Raw genomic sequence first — 20,209 nt, forward strand, 5'->3', positions numbered from 1 at the left:
ATTAGGATTTCGTTATCGGACTACCAACCATTTATATAATTATATCTACACACTAAACTCAATAATGATGGACGTGAAAGAGTGTTAAAAAGTCTCACATTGAATTAGATATAACTTAAATATGTGTTTATAAATAGGTACAATCTCACTTTTACAAGTTGGTTTTATAGAGTTGTATTAAACCAAACCACATATTCTAATAGTTCTATTTCAATCTTCATTGATTCCTTTTCCTCAGGAAGTCTCTGTGTTTGATTTGTATAGTGTAATTTTGGAGGGTAATTGCACGGGTATCAAGTAAAGTGTAAAATAAGAGTGAGTAAACACCAAGCAAGAATCCTTGCCATCATTGTGAATGAACGTGAATAAAGAATATTGAAAACAAAAAGACAAAACGATTAGATATTTGAGATGTGAAACAGTGAAAGCTCTAATTTACCAAATGTTGAGTAGCATAATTTTATATTCACAATTCATTCCACTTATTTTTTAAGCTGGTAATCCAAAAAAGCATAAAGTCAAAACACTAAAAATATGAAAACATTATTAATGCAGATCCTAAGAAAATAGTCATAAACCTTAAAACTAACATAAACTAACTCAACCCTTCTGGGAGGCGATTCTCTTATTCCAAAACTTGAATTGCAGAGTCCTTTGTTCAAGCATCTTCTCCACTTCCTCAATTGGAACACCTTTGGTTTCTGGTACGAAAACGAGGACAAAGAAAATTGCTATGACAGCAACAATTCCAAACAACATGAATGTCCATGCAACTCCAATAGCTTGTGTGAGAGATAAAAAGGATTGAGAAACAATAAGGTTTGAGATCCAAACACTTGTTGAAGCCATTCCTCCACAGACTCCTCTATACCTTAAGGGGTAAATCTCAGAGTTTATGACCCATGGAACAGTCCCCATTCCAGGTGAAAAGAACAGTATATAGAGAGCCAATCCAATCAGTGCAAGCCAACCCAATTTGCTAGGACATCCTTGTGTATACCATGATCTGTGTCCTTTTTGACATTGGTTCTTTGTCATGTCATTTGAGATCAAGCATGCACCTGGTAACAGCTGCATATATAATACTATTGATTAGCTTTAAAACAAAAATACTGAAGCTGGTTTTTCATGATTGAGTAATGATTACCAACAAAATCCTACTTTATGATATTCATATAAGAAAAATACATAGTACTTCCTCCGGTCCTATTTACAAGAGAAAGTTGACTTTTTAGATACATTGAATAATGTATGTATCTAGTCAATAACCTAAACCAAATACATAAATTATTTAATGTATCTAAAAAGTAAATTGTTTCTTGTAAATAGGACCGGAGGGAGTATTATAAATGTCCTACCATAGAATAGAATGTCCAGAAAAAATGGATCTCAATCAAAAGATAAATTATTAAGGTAAATAATAAATATATAACCTGTTTGGTTAAACAACTTGATTAAGCAATTATAGCATACATTCTTATCATGATTATTTATAAGTTCTTTCTATAACAAAAGATAAAATCCAATCTAATTGTTTTCATATAAGCTATCATGCAAAGTTTATGGAAATAAGTTAAAAATGGCCTATGGAAAGAGGAAGATTGCATATTTACCTTGTTAGAGTCGGATGCACAAAATCCACATTTTGGTGAAGCCTTTAAACACGTTGTGCAGTCCCATCCGCCACGAGAAGGAGTAAAAGCAGGACAAGTGTTGTTGAAACGATAAGTTTCTATTTCACTTATCATTGGAGAATGAGTTTCCGTTTGTCGAAAAGTGACAGTAAGAAGCACAAGTGATAAGACAACTCCAAACAAACTAATCAAAGCTAGCTTCTTTCTCCCGGTTTTATCGATGAAATATATGCTTATAAGCGAACCAAACGCATTCAACCCAGCAGTGATAAGAGACAGAAGCATTGCGGTTTGATTAGATGCAAAACCAGCTAGCTGAACAATAGTTGGGCTGAAGTACATTACGGTATTGATTCCTACAAATTGTTGGAATATTTGAAGGCCCATTCCTGCATACAAACCTCTTCTCACACTTGTAGTTTTTAAAAGTGTGATCATACTTATCTTTTCTGAAGATTCAGCTTCCTTCAATTCCATTGCAACTGATTCCTGTAAAGCCTGAATTTCAGCATCAACTTCTTCTGCTGGGTAAATCTTTCTCAGAATTGCTTTTCCTTCCTCCTCTCTACCCTGTAAAGACAAAACCAACATTGTTATTTAACGCAAAATTCTGTCACATGGTGGTTGTAGCATCGCTAAAACACTGTTTTGTAGCGGATTTGAACAAACTATTGATTGACAACATTGGACAAAACAATGTAGTTTCTCACAAAATGATAAATCACAAATTAAATAAGTCTACAATATAGATGATTTAACTAACCTTTCGAAACAACCAACGAGGTGATTCTGGCAGCCAAAACATTAGTAGCAATTGTAGTATAGCAGGTAATGCTGCTACACCAAGCATCCACCTCCATGTTCCAGGTGCCTGAACAAATCAATAATCAATAATGTTAAGGCAGATAGAAGATTATGAAATGAAATATTTAATGAATGAATCACAAATTTAGTAAAATAAAAAATGCATGGATCATACAAATTTTTAGATGATAATAATAAAATTTCAAAACAATCTTGTAATTAGAAATTCTTAATCACAAAAGTTCTTTCACGACAATTTCAACCTAAAAGGACTTTCCTATTTTAAAATTTTATAATTATGTCGATCATTTTAAAGCTTCATCAATAAAAGTGTCATGATTAACTTATTTTTTTTTTACAAGGCACAAACAACATGATTTCGATATAAGGAGAAAGAAACAAAAATCATGATCTAATATAATAGTTTTCATACCTTAGTGAAGGCCAAGTTGATGAGATAGGAGAGGAATTGTCCCCCAGTGATGAGAAAACTGTTGAGACTTACAAGGGCACCTCTCACTTTAGCAGGCGAAGCTTCTGAAATGTACAGTGGAGAAGCCATTGAAGCCATTCCAACACCAAGTCCGACAAAAACACGGCCCACGATGAGAATAGCAGGGCTGGTTGCAGCAGCCATGATAGCAGACCCTATAAAAAAGAGGGTATCTGCAATCATAATTGATCTTTTCCTTCCGAATCGATCATTAATCCAGCCACCAACTGCAGCACCTATTACTGCTCCAGCAAGTGCAGTACTCACTATAGCTGACTGTCAAATTGAAAAATTTAATCATTATTATCACATTTACAATTGTATTTCAACATGCATGATTCTACCTAAACATAGATTATATCATGTATGCATTCAATTCAAACCATGCCAATGATGAAAATATCCTATGCATGGAACTTGAAAGAAGATCAAACTTAAAATGTTCTTTATTGTACAAATTATAAATTTGTAAAACATGCTTGTTACTACTGATCACAAACCTTACTTTTTCTTAACTTTTCTAATATATTTAACCATTCCACAATGTTTTGTACTATCAATTTGCAAAAGGTACCTCTTACTAATCACGAAAAGAAAAGTCTACTTTCTTTTTTCACCTTATGGTTTTTATAAAAGAGCAAAAACTACTACCTTCTAATACAAGTTACACCTCACGTGCAGTTTATTTTTAAAAAATTAACTATACTAAATTATTTGGAATTTTTAAATATGTTTATGATCTAAACAAAATTGTAATTGAGTCTATTAACTTAGAAGTAATTTGTAATTAGGTCTTGTTAAAAGTTTAGAGATCAAGCTACACATAAGATATTTTTTCTTTTATAAAAAAAACATCTATAAAAATGATTTTGATAGCTACTATCTTCATGTTTTGAGTAAAAAAATCTTCTTATTTTAAACCATTTTTTAATTCTTTTTTAGATTATCTTTATTTGAAAGACGATAACAAATGGATAAAAAAATTCTAAGTAAAAGTGATTTTCTCCTTTAAACAAAAGAATATAAAAGTGATTTTTCTCCGTGTCAAACAAACCTTTACTCCATGTGCCAGTGAAATCTATGGTTTAAAGAGAAAAAAGAAGAAGGAAAAAAAAAAAACGAAATAGAATAACAATCAAGTAGTAGTTGCATTTTTTCAATATGATTCTCTCATTCATTTCTCCTACGTATATTCTTAGAGACATACTTACTTATTACAAATACAATTAAAAAATGTTTTAAGTACACAAACATAAATGAAAAAAAAAATTAAAAGAAAAAACAATTGAACTTTATGACTTAATTCTTTATCAATTTTTTTTTTATATGTGTCCAATTAAGATTTGATTTATTTCCAACTAGGTATCTCCTCTATGATATTACTTTTTCGTTATTATTTGTATCCATCCAAGTTAATATAGTAGGCCACGGGTCCATGTGATAAAGTGCTTGCTATACTATGAATAGATTGATAACGATGCAGCTTGAGATTAATATGTTAGAATTTAGGGAAATAACATGTGTCAATTTATCTGGCATGTTATTGTCTTCAAACCCAAAGGAAGAAAAACCGAAAAACTGATTTTATATTTATCTATTTATCGCAGAAATCAAAAATAATTTTTTAATAATCTTAATAAATAGTTCAAAAATGTAGGAGATATTAAAGTAAAATAAAAATAACTAAAAACTGATTTTGTTTTGATAAAAACATAAAACAGAATTACCCAAATTAAAGAATAAAAACAACAAATATCCCTAAAAATATTCCGGATTATTCGATATTTAGTTAGGAAGTATTATCCAATAAATAAAAGAGAATCTTCGCATGTTAATCTTTTTAATTAAAATTTTCCGTAACGGTCTTCCCATGATCACCGATAAACAAGAAAAGAAGATAAAGATGATCAATATTTTTACTAAACCGACTATTAAAATTTAATTCCAAAAAAATGGTATAGAAAAATTGAACTTGTTTAACAAAAGAGAGAACCATTAGGTTTTTGTTGTTGTTGTACAGAGTGTTAAACAGAAACGTACGTACATAGAAATTAAATTAAAACACATATAAAGAATACACATTCATATCATATGAAAGAAATTCACCTGAAGCCAAACTTTGGTATCAACAGCTTTGAAATCATCTCTGATGTACAAAAGAGCCCCAGATATGACACCTGCATGTTACAAAACAACCAACAAAAACGAGTAAAATTAATTATCAACCCATCATAAATAGTAATATAATTAATTAATGAGAAATTAATATCAATAATAGTAATGAGTATCCTGTGTCAAGGAGACAAAAACAAAACAAAACAAAACAAAACATGTTACATAGACTAATTACCAGTGTCGTAGCCAAAGAGAAGGCCACCAATACCAGCAGAAAAAGCAAGACGAAGGACATAAGGATTTTTCCATGAAAGGGAAAGACATTCTCTAAAAGCTGAGATATCAGGCTTATGTACTCCACCTTCCATTGTAAAAAGAGGTTGGTTGAGGTGGTGGTGGTGGTGAATTAGTTCTTTGGAAATTGAGAAACAAACCACCGTTTGGAAGAGAGAGTATATACAAAATATTTATATATATAATGAGAGAGCGATGAATGATTTCCACAAAGTCAGAGAAAACAAAGTGATACTAATGTTGAGAGATTGGGGTCATATTTATAATAGTAGAACAACACAATTTGTTTCACTCTAACCGTTTTTTCCGGAGGAAATCAAGCCAACTTAAATATATTTTGTTTGAAAGGGATTCCAATTAAATATTCTTTTCTAGTTTTATCATCCATATTTTTTTATTGTATTTCATAGTAAGTATACATATTTTGTTGTATTTATCGTATTGTAAAATATAAATTTTAATCCAGAAGTTTTAGCTCAACTGGTAAAATGCCGAAATTGTTAGGCCGGATGCCATGACCGAGGTTCGAACCCCGGTACCTCTACTTGTGTGTGTGAGTTTATAATGGTTTTGTCATTTCGTCTATCTACCAAAAAAAATATATATAAAAATTTTAATCCCCTAAAAAATATAAATTTTATTAAATTTATTTTATTCCTAAAAAAAGTTAAATTTCAATTTCAATGTCAATTAAATTTACTACAAAATTTTAATTATAAATTTCATAGTAAGTATACATATTATGTATTTGAAAATAAAAATAGTCACACTACATTAAATTTGATTTTGAAGATAGTTACGTATATTCAAAATTTAATCATATCAACTTCATCATATATCACCATAAATATTTGTTTTCGCACATATATATATATAACAGAAAATAAACTCCATAATATGTGTGACTCAACTAGTTAACAAATTTTTATATATATAACAGAAAAATATTTAATAAAAATATTATATTAATACTCATAATTTTTATTCGGTCAGCCAAGGTTATAGATGGTTGGATCAAAATTTTAATCAACACGTGGTGCCCAATACTACCTGAAGTTGGATTTGGCGGCTACAAATTACCGACAATCTGCGGCATTTTTGTTGGCTAGTGATGCATGGCAGTTGCTCCAATACTTATTGTCATAGATGTGGTGTTGCTCTCAAGAGTGATTTGCATATTCTACGGGATTGCCCTAGAGCAATGTCTATTTGAAAGGATGTTTATCCTATCAGTCCTAACAATTTTTACATGCAGGATTGTCAGCTTTGGTTTAAACATCATGCTACAATGAAGGCAGGTACCAAGTTCATAGTAACTTGTTTTGAGATTTGGAGAAATAGAAATGAACATATTTTCCAAAATATGCAGAAAGATACTTGGTATTTTGTCAATAACATAATCTCTTATCATGCCTCTATGGTTTACGCTCTTGGTACCATTAGTAAGCATCACATGGTCCGCCAGGTTCGTTGGAATCTCCCTCCTGAAGGCTATATTAAGATCAATGTAGATGGGTTCTTCTTTTGGAAATCTCGGTAATGCAGGTTTTGGAGGTCTCTTGAGAAACGATATGGGAATTTGGATTCAAGGATTTTCTGGTTCTTGTGGTCGAACATCTAATTTACTAGCTGAACTTTCAGCTATTTGGAAAGGACTTCAACTCGCAGGGGACCTTGGGTATCGATTTATCATCATGGAATCTGACTCTCGGACATCTTTAGATCTTATTTCGGATACTGATCATAATGACTTTTTATCCTCTTGCAAACTTGCTTTCTCTCATTAGGAAGCTCTCTTCTCTTCCTTGGTCGGTTTCCTTTAATCATATTTTGAGAAGACAATGAATGTGCTGACTGGTTGGCCAAATTTGGTGCTAAAAATGTTGATTCCTTGAAGATATGGATGTCTTCTCCACCTCAGCTAAATATCTCTCTGCTTGCGGATGCCTATGGGATATTTAGACAGCGTTTTGCTTAGTTTTATTTTTTTTTTTTAATTTTCCCCTTGATCAAAAACAAAATACTAATAATTTTTATTTAACATCTACAAACATTCTACAATATTAACAATCTAATTATTTTTTATATTTTTTTTTTGAGGTGTCCGGTGTACGAACCTCAGACCTTATATATATTATATATTGTTCTTAGCAACTGAGCTAACTCACATGGACTATTTTTTATATAACTATCACAATGTTACGTCGAGTCTTTTACTAGTTTAAAATTGAAATTTGAATAAGAATTGAGTTGGTAAAGGTATTTCTGTCCAGAATAAGGTCCGACCATAGATAAGGATAATTAAATTTTGAGTTGTCCTTGTATAATAAAATAAATATTTATTTTAATAATATTTGTTGGATTATGATGTTATTGGTATGAAACTTCCATCTTTTTTTTTGGCACACATGAAAGACCTTTTAATATCTTAAGACCCCTACTTAGGTCACAAGCTTGCGTTATCAAGCTCGACGAAACTTTCATTTCTATTAGTCACCGGAGCCCATAAAAAACTATGAGGCATGTTCTCCCCTTTCAACTTTTATTTCAATAGTATTATCATTGTTATAACAAATTTTATGTATAAAAAAAAATAAAAAAATAATCTCTTGTCATTAAAAAAAAATCCAAATTTTATTTCAATATTCATGTTGTATGTTTTTAAATTTGAAAAAGAGTTTTTTCAACAAAGATAATTTTGTAGGTAAAAAATGTCTAACTCAAATTGATAGTTATTCGGGGTACATTTACCCAAAAAAAATGTTTGTCTAAAATTAATTATCCTTATCATTTTTTTACGACTAAAATTAATTTTCAGTTTATTGGATTGAGTGTGTATTTCAGTCGCCTTGTGCTCCCTTTGATCTCAGAAAAATAAAGGCATCAAAACTGAGTAGCTCATTTGATTTTTCTTTCATATGTACTTTATTTAATGGGTTTTTAATAAAAAAATTAATTTTAATAATAAGAAAATCTGAAATACCCCACTTGTCACATTTATAAGCAATTATTCCCTTTTCAAATTTATTAAATAATTGATGTATTGAACTATATTATAGTCCAGATACATCAATTATTTAATTATTTTTTTTGAAGAATTATTCAATAAACTTAAAAAGGCAATATTTGCTAATAAATGTGACCGGAAAGAATAATTGAACTTCAGAATTTTATTATTCTTATATTGTCAAAATAAATAAATCGCACAAATTTAGCTCATCCATCAAATGCTGATATGGCATTAAGACTAATGTAAAAGGATAAACAAGGTACAATCAAGCCTACTAAAATGTATAACGATATTCATATACAACTTTATATGTGTGTATTTATCTTCTCTAATATATATCCTTTTTTTGTTCGAAATAATGGTCTTAGCTTCAATTCTCATGACCGGTATGCTTGAAAGCGTCATCTACTTGCAGTTGTTTGTTTGTGATGAGTGAATCTGTTTTTGTGTTGGCAGTTGTACACAATTTTGCTGGATAGTGCTCGTGTTGTGTGTGCATTTTTCCTATTCTTTTAAACTAGTGATGTTGTAGTTGTAGTTGTACTGTATCTAATACCCGTTTGGGTTGATTGCTACATTTTGTTGTGGTTTTGACGAGGTCGGGTATATGTTCCTCAATATTTTGTATTCTCTTTCATTTTTGTTTAATATACTTCGGGTGTTGCAAGAGGTTTCTCGCTCTCCCATTTGCTTAAAAAGATATTTCATTTTTTTTTTTATTTTCATTTAGGATACTACTCTCTTCGATAAGTGTCATTTTAGAATAGTACACTCAATTTGAGGATGTGAATTTTTAGAGTTTTTTTAGTGTCATTTTGGATTAGTAACATAGAAGTAGCGAAGTGGATTTTTGATGTTTTTTTCTTAGTATACTCTCATTTTTTTTAACACACTTTTTTATTCAATATATTTGATTTCATATATTTCTTCCGTAACAAACAATTGATATAAACTCACTTGGGTTGGCCTAATGGTATTGACTTGGAATCTGGGTTGGCCTAAAACAAAAAACTACACACTCTCTCCCCAATAATTTTATGGTCATACTATATCTCTTCCATAACAAACAATTGTCAATAGTCTAAATATTGTTACACTATTTAGACTCTAAACGGTGTAACAGTTTTTTAAATAATTGTAAAGCAAAATAAAATAAAAATTATTTCAATTTCACATTAATTAAAATTTAACTTTGTTCTTCACTTTAGCAAAATAAGCAAAGTTTAACTCCCCTGCAACTCCTTTAATCAACATGTAGGCTTCATCTATGTCTTTGTTGACATATATTTGAATGTTGAGAATACTCCTTTATAAAATTTAAATATTGGTGGAGAAACATCATTTACAAATCAACATATATTTGAATGTCTTTTATTTTTTCCATTAGAATCGTTCTTTTATTATCAACTTGAAATTTTTAACAAATTTATTGAATTCCAACTCTTCATATATCTATTTCTATAGGTGACAAAATTCTGTTTAAAAAAAAAAACTTAAATTTTCTAAATACATGCCATTAATTAGTTTTATAGAAAAGGCATTCTAGATAAACTTATTTCAACTTCATCCTAACTTTTTAAAATAGTTCATTCTAGATAAAATTATCTCACTCTTTGGAAAGAGTATAACAGCAGAACAATTGATATTTGCTTGGGCTCGTAATCCATAATAACTAGTTATTTTTCGTTACATTTGTTTATGGGGGCATGAATGTTTGTGCAACTTCATTGTCATATGAAGATGCTTAGGAAGGACTATTCAGTGAAATAATGCGCAAGTTGCATGCTCACATGCTCTTCCATTCGATATGTTTTGCCATATATGGAAATCTGGCTAGCATTAGCTTAATTTTAAGCTCGTTCTTTGAAAATGTGATATTGACCTATATTATTTTCAAATGCAAAGTATATTTCGAAAAAAAATCTATGACCTAGTTTATAAAGTAATTAAGAAGAATAAGAAATTGTCTTAGAAACGTTTCTTATGAAAATTTGATGGACCTAGTTTATGTTGTTATGATATTCTTAAAATTAAAAATATATTAATCATAAACGTTAATTTACCATTATCTAAAAATTACTCTTTCAAAAGTGAAAGATTTATTCATTTTCCCTTTATATTTATCAATTTTTTCCTATATTTCCACCCCAAAGTCCTCCACTCTCTCGTCCCCTCCACATATTTTAAAAAAAAAAACAAGGAAACCGTCAATATGTGTCATGAACACTTATATGTTAAATGTTAAGAACCAAATATAGTAAAGTTATTTTAAAACTTATGTAGCCAACATTTTAAAAATGTAAATTAATACTATTTTCACAAAAATTACTTTTTTTTTTCTTTAACAAGTTTCCGTACACTAATTAGCATGAATCTTTTCCTAAAGCTTGATGCAAAGTTGTGGGGTTAATGTGTGACCTTTGAAAACTTTGAGTCCATATATGAAGGTTCATTACATGTTCTATGTTTAATTAAATGCCTTTAAGAGAGAGAGAGAGAGAGAGAGAGAGAGAGAGAGAGAGAGAGAGAGAGAGAGAGAGAGAGAGAGAGAGAGAGAGAGAGAGAGAGAGAGAGAGAGAGAGAGAGAGAGAGAGAGAGAGAGAGAGAGAGAGAGAGAGAGAGAGAGAGAGAGAGAGAGAGAGAGAGAGAGAGAGAGAATGTCCTTCTTTAAAGAGAAAGATGGGAAAAAAAAGTGGACCGAATTTCATCCACTTTGGCTCTATCACTCACTCCTGTTCAAAAGGATCTGGCAAGGGGCACCATTCAATAATGAAGATACCCTTTGTAGGTAGTTTTCTTTGAAAGTGGATAGCTTCAATAATTTGGTTGTGTTCTATCATAAAATTGATAAACGAACAAACGCCCAACTTCACACATTATTATAATATTCGAAACCATCCAATCTTCAAGTTGACTATAATTAATTGAATTTGTTTCATGATATTTTTTTCCGTTCGAGATTCATTGAACGACCAAACCCCGAACATAGTCACAACGTCGATGACCAACATTGAGTTACGAATTGTGGATGAATGGGCTGTCTACAAAAAGTATTATGACATTCAAATTGTTCCGGATCACTATGTCAAGACACTTATGAATTTGACCTTAGTGAGCTTACATGAACCTCCTAAAAGCTCCATGCGCATTGATACACACATCACGGTTAGGTCCACACGTTCTATTATGACCCACAACGAATTTTTCCACCAAATCACCTCAACTCTATATAAGAGGATTTCATTTAAGAGAAACATTCATCCTTACATCACTCTCCAACTTAGACCACTCGCTAATTTGAGTTTTAAAATACTTGCAGATACATCACTCTCGACGAAAACGTCACACCTCGTCCTTCTTTACACTTTCTACATTCAAATTAGCTGTAGAGTACTCTAAAGCACAATATTAATATCTGACGAATAAAATTAATATTAGACACAAAATAACAAATTATAAATTTATTTAAATAATTAACCACTACTCACCTTTAAGGCTTTGTTAGTATTTCCCTAACAAGCTTGTCACTCGAGAGACTTACTATATATGTTTACTTCTAAGGTTTTGCTTTGCTTTATTTTGTGCTAGTTCCATTAGATCGAGCGTTGGTCCCTTTCATGTATACATGATCATACGTAACGATAATACTACAAATATTATTCGAAATAATAATTATACCTAAAAGTTACAATAATGCAAGCCCTTTCAGTGGCTTTATAAAGGTCAACGGGAAGTACTTTTGACTAAAAGCACTATCAATTTTCGCTAAATACAACTTCAATTATAAAAGGCTAAAGAGATCAAGTTTGATGAGGGAGCAGATTCAAATTTACAAAATTACACTTCTCTATATTCGATGTGTAAGTTAAATAATAATCATTTGCATGGTAGCAACAATCGGCAGTTTTTATTACCGTGTTCTTTTATTATCAAATTAAATAGTCAAGTGACGAAATTCACACGATCTAAACGATAAGAATTGAAGAATTATGAGTTTGAACACACGTCACATTTTATCCAATATTCCTGCAACTTTTTACACATGAGTTGTAATTGCAACACAATTCTATATATGAACTCTTAACATGAGAGAAATAAGTCTTTAATTAGGCGTTGGTTAGTGTTTTTGTCCCATCAATAAACTATGATATTTTATTGTAAGCTTTGGATATATATACAGCAGTTCCGGGTAGAATTCATATTTATGTGTCATGCGTAACCTATTTAGTAGTTAGTGGTTCAAAGTCGTGAAACTATTACATGTGAGGATGCAAAAAAATTCGCAAGCGGATACAATCCGCAGCTGACATGGAACATGTAGCTTAACATATATATACTCATGAATTAAACAAATGAATATTTCAAGTACCTGCAGTTACTAGGTATACTAGGTACGAAGGCAGAAGTAAAGATTTTTGTACCTGCGAACATCGTTAGTAAGCTAGTAAAATTATCAAAATGTCACACTATTCGTATAAATATTACATACATGGAAGAAACATTAACCTAATTTGTGTTTACCGTTTATCAATAATATAGTTGACAAAGTAATAGGATAATATATATTGACCAAAAAAAAAAAGGTAATAGGATAATATTCTTTCTGGTTATTATTAAAAAACAATAAAAGGTTGTTGCAATATGAGAGAAGAAGGGAACATGATTTATTTGTTATTATTATGTATTTTTATTAAACAAATATTTATTTTTTAATTTAAAATCTCAACCATTGGATATTTTTTTGCCACATGTCTTGCATCCAAACCCTAAATGGAGCATAACCGAACTCATATAATATATATATTCATCATAAATTTTTATAAAGTCTTTTTTTTTTTTACATTTTTAAAAAAATTATAATTTTTTTAAAGAAAGTCTGTTCATTTAACTTTTAATTTACAATATGTTTTTTTTAACCTAACCAAGAGTAAGGTCTGTCGTAGATAATCTAACGAAGGAAAGTATGAAGAGAAAACAATGTAAAAAAGATAGAGAAAAGGACTGCGAGAAGAAATTTAAAATTTATTAAGGAATTGGACTCTTTTTTCTTTTGAAAGGATTAAGGAATTGGACTTGTAATTTAGTATTTTATATATACTGCTTGTAAAATATTTTTAAAATTTACAATTCATTAGTTTATGAATTCAAAAGAATGTGAAGCTGTTCCATCCGTTGAAATAATTAAATAGCTAAGAAGTAGAGTTTAATAGCAATTCTTGTTGCATTGGTTTTGCCAAGATGACCTAAATTTCAGTTCCGTGTCTCCATCTCCATCAAGAACTGCCTTCAATAATTAATTCACCATGGTTCCACGTTCTTTCTCCATGTCCCTTTTCCAAATATATCGAGCATGTAGAAAGAATCAATCCTAAGAAAGTGATATTTAGCTTTATCATAGAAGTAACAAATTGTTGAAAAAAAGAAATTATCGATGCATGCATGCATACCAAGAACAAGATTGAAATAAAGTGTGAGAATTATATTCTTCTTTTGTTTTTGTTTAATACATACATTGTATTAAAGATTTTATTTGTCTTCTTGCTAAAGCACGTACATTCATAATTAGATTGATATAGCTGATCCTTTTATGGTATGCATTATTTATTCTTTATTGGTATGAATGGAATTCAGACAAAGATTTCAGATTATATCATCATCACATGTTGTAGGTATGGGAACCATTTTATTAGTATTTGATATTAGTTTGACAAAACTATAATATAGTTTGTGGGCTGAAATTTTGTTGGGACTCACATGAGGGTACTTTCTTCTCCATTTCGAAAATAAGACCATTACATTTTCCATCTTATGAATTTCTCGGATGCCCTATTTAAATTCTAAAATCTGAAATATTTCAATATGTTTTATGGGGTTTTTATGCAGTTCGGATTCTAAAATCCGAAATCCAAACTGCATAGAGCGCGTGAGAAGTACATAGGGTGGAAAAAGAAACAGCGTGGAAATAAATAACCGAAAAAACTACCAAGTTTTGCACAATTTTATTGCACACTTTCTTACAATTTGTGTGTACTTTCAATTGAAATACTATATACAATGTTGAACAAACATTCCACATTTTACTATTTCAAGACCTTTGTATGAACAAATATAGTTCTTTGATAACATTCCAACATAAAACATTATTTATGTAACACAATTAACTTAAATTAACTTAAATTGACTAAGTCTTCTGTGTCAACACTTCACCAGAATCAGAACTTCTCTGCCAAAACTTAAAGTTTAGAGATCTTCTTTCAAGCATATTCTCCACCTCTTCCATAGGAAGCCCTTTAGTTTCTGGTACAAAGATAATAACAAAGACAATGGCAGCAACAGTGATGAAGATAAATATCATAAATGTCCATGAAACTCCAATAGCTTCTGTCAATGATAGAAAGGATTGAGCAACAATAAGATTTGAGACCCAATTGGATGTGGATGCCATTCCTCCACATATTCCTCTATATCTTAAAGGGTAAATCTCAGAGTTAACCACCCATGGCACAGTTCCCATCCCAGGTGAAAAAAATATGATATAAAGTGCAAGACCTATTATTGCAAGCCATCCATATTTACTAGGACACCCCCTTGTGTACCATAGTCTATGCTCTTTATGACACTCATCTTTTGTGGTGTCATTGGAAATTAAACATGCTCCAGGTAGTAGCTGCATAAAATTGTGCCTGTAGTGTTATAATAATAAAAAGACAATGTCCTTGATTGGCTAGCCTTCGTAATCCAATTCACCTAAATTTTTGTTTATTAAGAAAATATTATAATGTAATTCTGATTTGGTTTAGAAACCTTGTTACATTTGATGTGGAATTACACCAATGAAGTTGGAAAACAAAAGTTGTAACAAGGTTTCTGATCCAAATTAGCAATGTGATTCCGCGTCATTAATGAATATGAAATACTTCAAAAATAAGTCTCAAACTAGGATGAGGGGAAAAATCCTGAAACTTGTGAAACAAGGAACTAAAAAAATCCTTGATAGAGAAATTGCAGGGGAGACTAAAATCTTGTTTCAGTTAAAATAGAGGACCAAGAGTACATTTAAGCCTAAGAAAGAGAACTAAGTTGATAGGATAACGTTACCTTATTAGCTCCAGAAGCACAAAAGCCACAATCTGGAGAAGCCTTAAGGCACTTCATACAATCCCATCCACCGGGGTTTAGAGAAGTACTGTAATCAGTGCAAGTATTGTTGAAGTGGGAGGTTTCGATTGCGCTAATCATCGGCGAGTGAGTCGAACTCTCATGGAACACAACAGTCAAAACAACAAGGGACAAAACAACACCAGACAAACTGAACAACAAAAGTTTTTTCCTTCCTGTCTTATCTATAAAGTATATGCTCAAAATTGATCCAAATGCATTCAAGCCAGATGTGACCAATGACAGAAGAAGTGCTGTTTGATTGGATGCAAAACCAGCTAACTGAATAATGGCTGGACTATAGTACATGACAGTGTTGATCCCTACAAACTGTTGGAATATTTGAAGTCCCATTCCTGCATATAAACCTCTTCTCACTGTTTTAGTTTTCAGCATTTTGATTATGCTCGCTTTATCAGAAGATTCTGATTCTTTGATTTCTAGTTCAACTGATTCCTTCAAAGTATTAATTTCAGCTTCAGCTTCTTCGGGTGAATAAATCCTTCTTAATAGTGCTTTAGCTTCTTCTTCTTTTCCCTTTCGAAACAACCAACGCGGCGATTCAGGGAGCATAATCATCAGTGTGAATTGTAATAGAGCCGGTACTGCTGCTACTCCTAACATCCACCTCCATGTTCCTGGTACCTGAATAAATTACCATAACATACTAGTTTGGAATGTGAATAAATCACTTCTCTGATTCTCTATACATTTATCAGAATAAACACAACAAATTTAACGTACTATATAAGCTTAAATATGACTAGCAACAATGCAAACCAAATTGCAGTACTAAAAGCAGAAATCTCAATATTCACAAAGACTAAACACATCACATGTTGTATTATGAACAAAAAACTGTAAAAAAATGTTGAGTTTGTGAAACAAAGTTGCTCACTTTTGTGAAGGCCAAGTTGATGAGGTAGGAGAGAAACTGTCCCCCAGTGATAAGAAATCCATTGAGACTAACTAAGGCACCTCTTACTCTAGTTGGAGAAGCTTCTGAGATGTATAACGGAGAAGCCATTGAAGCCATTCCAACACCAAGACCAACAAAAACTCGACCGAGAATGAGAATAGATGGACTCATTGCAGAAGCCATTATTGCTGAACCAATAAAAAAGAGTGTGTCTGCAATTAAAATCGCTTTTTTCCTTCCGAATCGGTCGTTAATCCATCCACCAACTGCAGCACCTATGATTGCTCCAGCAAGGGCCATACTCACTATTGCTTCCTGTATTATTTACATTTTTTGTGGTGCATTTAGCAAACAAGTTTGAAGTTTTTGAATATTTTGTGTCACTCATTGATTGTAAGTATAGAAATAGTTTTTGTTATATGTTTGAAAATTAAAACAGGTAACTGGTTATAGTAATTAGTAAGTCACTTGTTCAAAAAAGTAGTTAGTAAGTCACTATTATTTGCAATCTTCTTTAACATACTAACATTGATTTGCGAATGTTCATGAGGCCATTAAGATCTTTTTTCTTTCATAGGAAAAAAACAAAAATTAAAATCAACACAAAAAGTTTGGTTAAACAACAATATTCTTGACATGTAAATTTAATTTAAAAATCACACAAATACACGCAAAACTAAATCGGTGACTACATAAAAAAAATCTTAATAAAAGATAAAGAATATTAATTTTTGTACCAAAAAAAAAAAATTACTGGTACTTACAGCATTCCGTAATATTATATTTTTTTTTACTGGCACATACAGCATTCCAATCATATGTTAAATTATAGAAGTACGCTGGGTTTAGGAGGACTACACCACACACAATTAGTTGGCGAATATTTGGTACTATTCCAAACACTTATCCTATTATCCTAGTCGTAAGTGAATATATGAAGGATAATAAAAGAAAAATATTTTCAAATAAAAATTATATGGTTAGACTACGCTCTGCACTACACAATGTTATGTTCTTCTGTGTTGTTTTTGAAGGAGAACTTCATTATTTATTGCGGTGTTATCTCATTCGATTGATTAGTATTTACAGTTGTGTGTAGAGGATATTCGATTCACACAAAAAAAATCAAATAGATGTCGGTCTACATACAAAAGCATGTGATATTTTTTATTCCACTATTTATTTTGGAGAAATGATAATTATACAAGTATTTTGTGACAACTCTTTATTATTTTTGACTAATAAAAAAATAGATATTCTCAAAGATTATCACAAAAAAGTTGTACAAACATCCTTTCGGAGATTTCTATTCCCCTGTTAGATTGAAGCCATTCCAACACCAAGGCTAACAAAAACTCGACCAACACAAAAGTAAATTATCTATATTAAAAAATATATATATTTAGTGAATTTCATGTGATTGGATAAGAACTTAACACATTTTATAATTATTTTTCATTCTACCGAAAACATCGTTTTCGTCCAGATGTGAAGAGTTAGCATAAAAACAAAGTAGTTATTAAAAAAGAGTATATGATAGAAGTTCAAGTATGTGAATATTATTATATTCTTTCTTTGATGCAACCCTATCTTTTGTGTGCAAGTTGATTTGTAATTTGTTAACCTTAACCTTAATGATTGTTAGGGACATTTCTGCCCAATAAGAATGAGCAAGTTCCAACTTTGTAAAGATAAAAGGAGCTGGAGGTCCTCGTTCCATAGAGAGAGACTCACATAAGAACATACAAATATTTTGTACTTTCAAATATATTGAAATTATTTTCTTTCAAAAAAAAATATTGAAATTATTAAAACTTGTTCTATCTCTTTCATGTAATATGATATTGTTATTTTAATTTTTCTATAATATCAAATATATATCAAAATATAGACCATCTCTCTAAAGTTATCGTCTCTAAAGTTATTATCGTCTCCAAATTATTGCAAAAACACACACTCAATGATGTTAGGGGTATTTCTGTCCAATAAGAATGAACAAGTTTTTGGTGTAAAATACTAAAATGTTAAATAGAGTTAGAGGTCTCCGTTCAAGAGAGATAGATATAGATAAGATATTAATATATATAAAAAAAAAAATTGTTATCAAAAGATATTTAAATTATTTAAAGTCGGTTCATATAGTTTTGTTAACGAGTAACCTGGGACATTCTTTAAGCATTTTAAATTAAAAAATTATTCTTTAAAATAGTCAATTGTTAAATTTTCATTTTATACATAAAATAAACAACTTTTTATAAAAAAAAAAAAAGTTATCATTTAAGACCATTAAAAAAGCGCTCGTTAACATTTCTTTGTTTAAACAAAAATCTTATGTTTTTTTATATAGAAGTGGAGATGATTTCAATGAGGCAAAGAAAAAAACATTTGTTTCTTGCTAGTTTAGATGATAATGATGGAAATGAAGAGTAAGTAAGTACCTGAAGCCATGTCTTTCTATCTACTTCTTTGAAATCATCTCTGATATATAATAGTGCCCCAGATATGACTCCTACATAAATGAAAAAACTTAAAATAAAACCAAAGACAGAGGAAAACAGAGTAATAATATGTGGAAAAAAACACTAACTAACCAGTGTCATAGCCAAAGAGAAGGCCACCAATACCAGCAGAGAAAGCAAGTCGTAAGACATAAGGATTTTTCCATGAAAGAGACAGACATTCTCTAAAAGCAGAGATATCAGCCTCTGGTACACCACCTTCCATCTTGTTTAATTAATTTTAGTAAAATTGTTGAAGTTGGTGATTGATGAATGAATTAGGGAAGCAGAGAAAAGTGTTATGAGAGTAACATTTATAGAGGGAATTGGTTTAGATAGTGGCGCAACTAGCAATCAATCCTATAGGCTCTTTCTCAATTTTCTAATGGATATACTGTCCTTATATTAGACTCTATTTTAAAATATTATATATATTATCCTTAAAAAAAATTATATATATTAATATATCCTATCTACAAAATTTACAAAGTGGATATAAATATTTGGTGTCACTTTTTTCTTCTTTCAATTTACTATGTAAACTACTTTATTTATAACCAGACACCATTTTTCTATTTTATTAATTGTATGTTTATTTTATCATATAATATTATACAAATATTATAATTAGAATAGTTTAAATGAAGAGTACAACTGAAAGATAAAAAATAGTCCAAAACCATGTATCTCTTTTATAAATAAAATGTGAAAATTATTCTTTTTTATTTAATTAAATAATCAAATTTAGGTAGCGTGTGAATTATCCGACTATTGAGGATATGTGACGTCTTAAATTTAATTACGTGCAACCTCCTCACATACAACCTCCTCATAATGTGACTCCATGCTCGTAGCTACTTCGGTTAGTGGTGCTACAAACATGGAACACCCATGCTCATAGCTACTTAAGTTAGTGGCGCTACAAACATGAACATGAGTAAAATGTCAAATTGTCAAGTTCTGTTAAGTCTTGCGTGATTCTTACATCCAAAGACCTTTGTAGACCTAGCAAGATTCGACTAACTCACATTTAATTGACGATGGGGTATTGGATATCGTTTTTACAGTGGTCGCTTTCGTGAAGGGGTCTGTTTTAGGTGGTGACGTGTATTTTGGTGGGTGTTGTCATAAGGGTATTTTTAAGGTGTTTATTTTCGGGTGTTCCGGCTATATACGGCGTCTTTTGTTTGTATTCTTAATTTCACCGATCTTTGTTCGTCTTGAGCAGTGATCTAGTTGTTTAATAATATTTGCTGTTAAAAAAAGCAAAGAAGTTATGAACTC

General features: G+C 30.8%; 2 protein-coding genes across 4 annotated transcripts; both read right to left on the reverse strand.

Moving 5' to 3' along the window:
- Nucleotides 1–405: 405 nt before the first annotated feature.
- LOC120577308 (probable inositol transporter 2) lies at nt 406–5,559 on the reverse strand. 3 transcript variants are annotated; one of them, XM_039828456.1, is made up of 6 exons: nt 5,282–5,559; nt 5,038–5,108; nt 2,872–3,207; nt 2,398–2,505; nt 1,614–2,204; nt 406–1,071 (listed from the first exon to the last, which is right to left on the reverse strand). In XM_039828456.1, exons 1-6 carry the CDS (start codon nt 5,412–5,414, stop codon nt 601–603), a joined length of 1,710 nt encoding a protein of 569 aa, XP_039684390.1. In that variant the 5' UTR covers nt 5,415–5,559; the 3' UTR covers nt 406–600. The 3 variants fall into 3 exon arrangements, with proteins under 3 accessions (XP_039684390.1, XP_039684392.1, XP_039684391.1); XM_039828458.1 differs by lacking the exons at nt 5,038–5,108; nt 5,282–5,559 and adding an exon at nt 3,432–3,500; XM_039828457.1 differs by lacking the exons at nt 5,038–5,108; nt 5,282–5,559 and adding an exon at nt 3,315–3,424.
- Nucleotides 5,560–14,405: 8,846 nt separating this feature from the next.
- LOC120577744 (probable inositol transporter 2) lies at nt 14,406–19,313 on the reverse strand. Its single transcript, XM_039829649.1, has 5 exons — nt 19,019–19,313; nt 18,866–18,936; nt 16,407–16,742; nt 15,449–16,153; nt 14,406–15,017 (listed from the first exon to the last, which is right to left on the reverse strand). The coding sequence occupies exons 1-5, from the start codon at nt 19,149–19,151 to the stop codon at nt 14,532–14,534; spliced, it is 1,731 nt and encodes a 576-aa protein (XP_039685583.1). The 5' UTR covers nt 19,152–19,313; the 3' UTR covers nt 14,406–14,531.
- Between the last annotated feature and the right edge of the window lie 896 nt (nt 19,314–20,209).

Source organism: Medicago truncatula, chromosome 8 (genome assembly GCF_003473485.1).
Source record: "Medicago truncatula cultivar Jemalong A17 chromosome 8, MtrunA17r5.0-ANR, whole genome shotgun sequence".
Lineage (NCBI taxonomy): Eukaryota > Viridiplantae > Streptophyta > Magnoliopsida > Fabales > Fabaceae > Medicago > Medicago truncatula.

Coding starts and splice junctions, on each gene's coding strand:
- LOC120577308 (XM_039828456.1), bottom strand. CDS start 5,414: ATGGAAGGTGGAGTACATAAGCCTGATATCTCAGCTTTTAGAGAATGT. Junction 3,208..5,037: donor ATACCAAAGTTTGGCTTCAG/GTGAATTTCTTT, acceptor TCAATTTGACAG/TCAGCTATAGTGAGTACTGC. Junction 1,072..1,613: donor GTGCATCCGACTCTAACAAG/GTAAATATGCAA, acceptor TTATATATGCAG/CTGTTACCAGGTGCATGCTT.
- LOC120577744 (XM_039829649.1), bottom strand. CDS start 19,151: ATGGAAGGTGGTGTACCAGAGGCTGATATCTCTGCTTTTAGAGAATGT. Junction 16,154..16,406: donor TCAACTTGGCCTTCACAAAA/GTGAGCAACTTT, acceptor TAATTTATTCAG/GTACCAGGAACATGGAGGTG. Junction 15,018..15,448: donor GTGCTTCTGGAGCTAATAAG/GTAACGTTATCC, acceptor AATTTTATGCAG/CTACTACCTGGAGCATGTTT.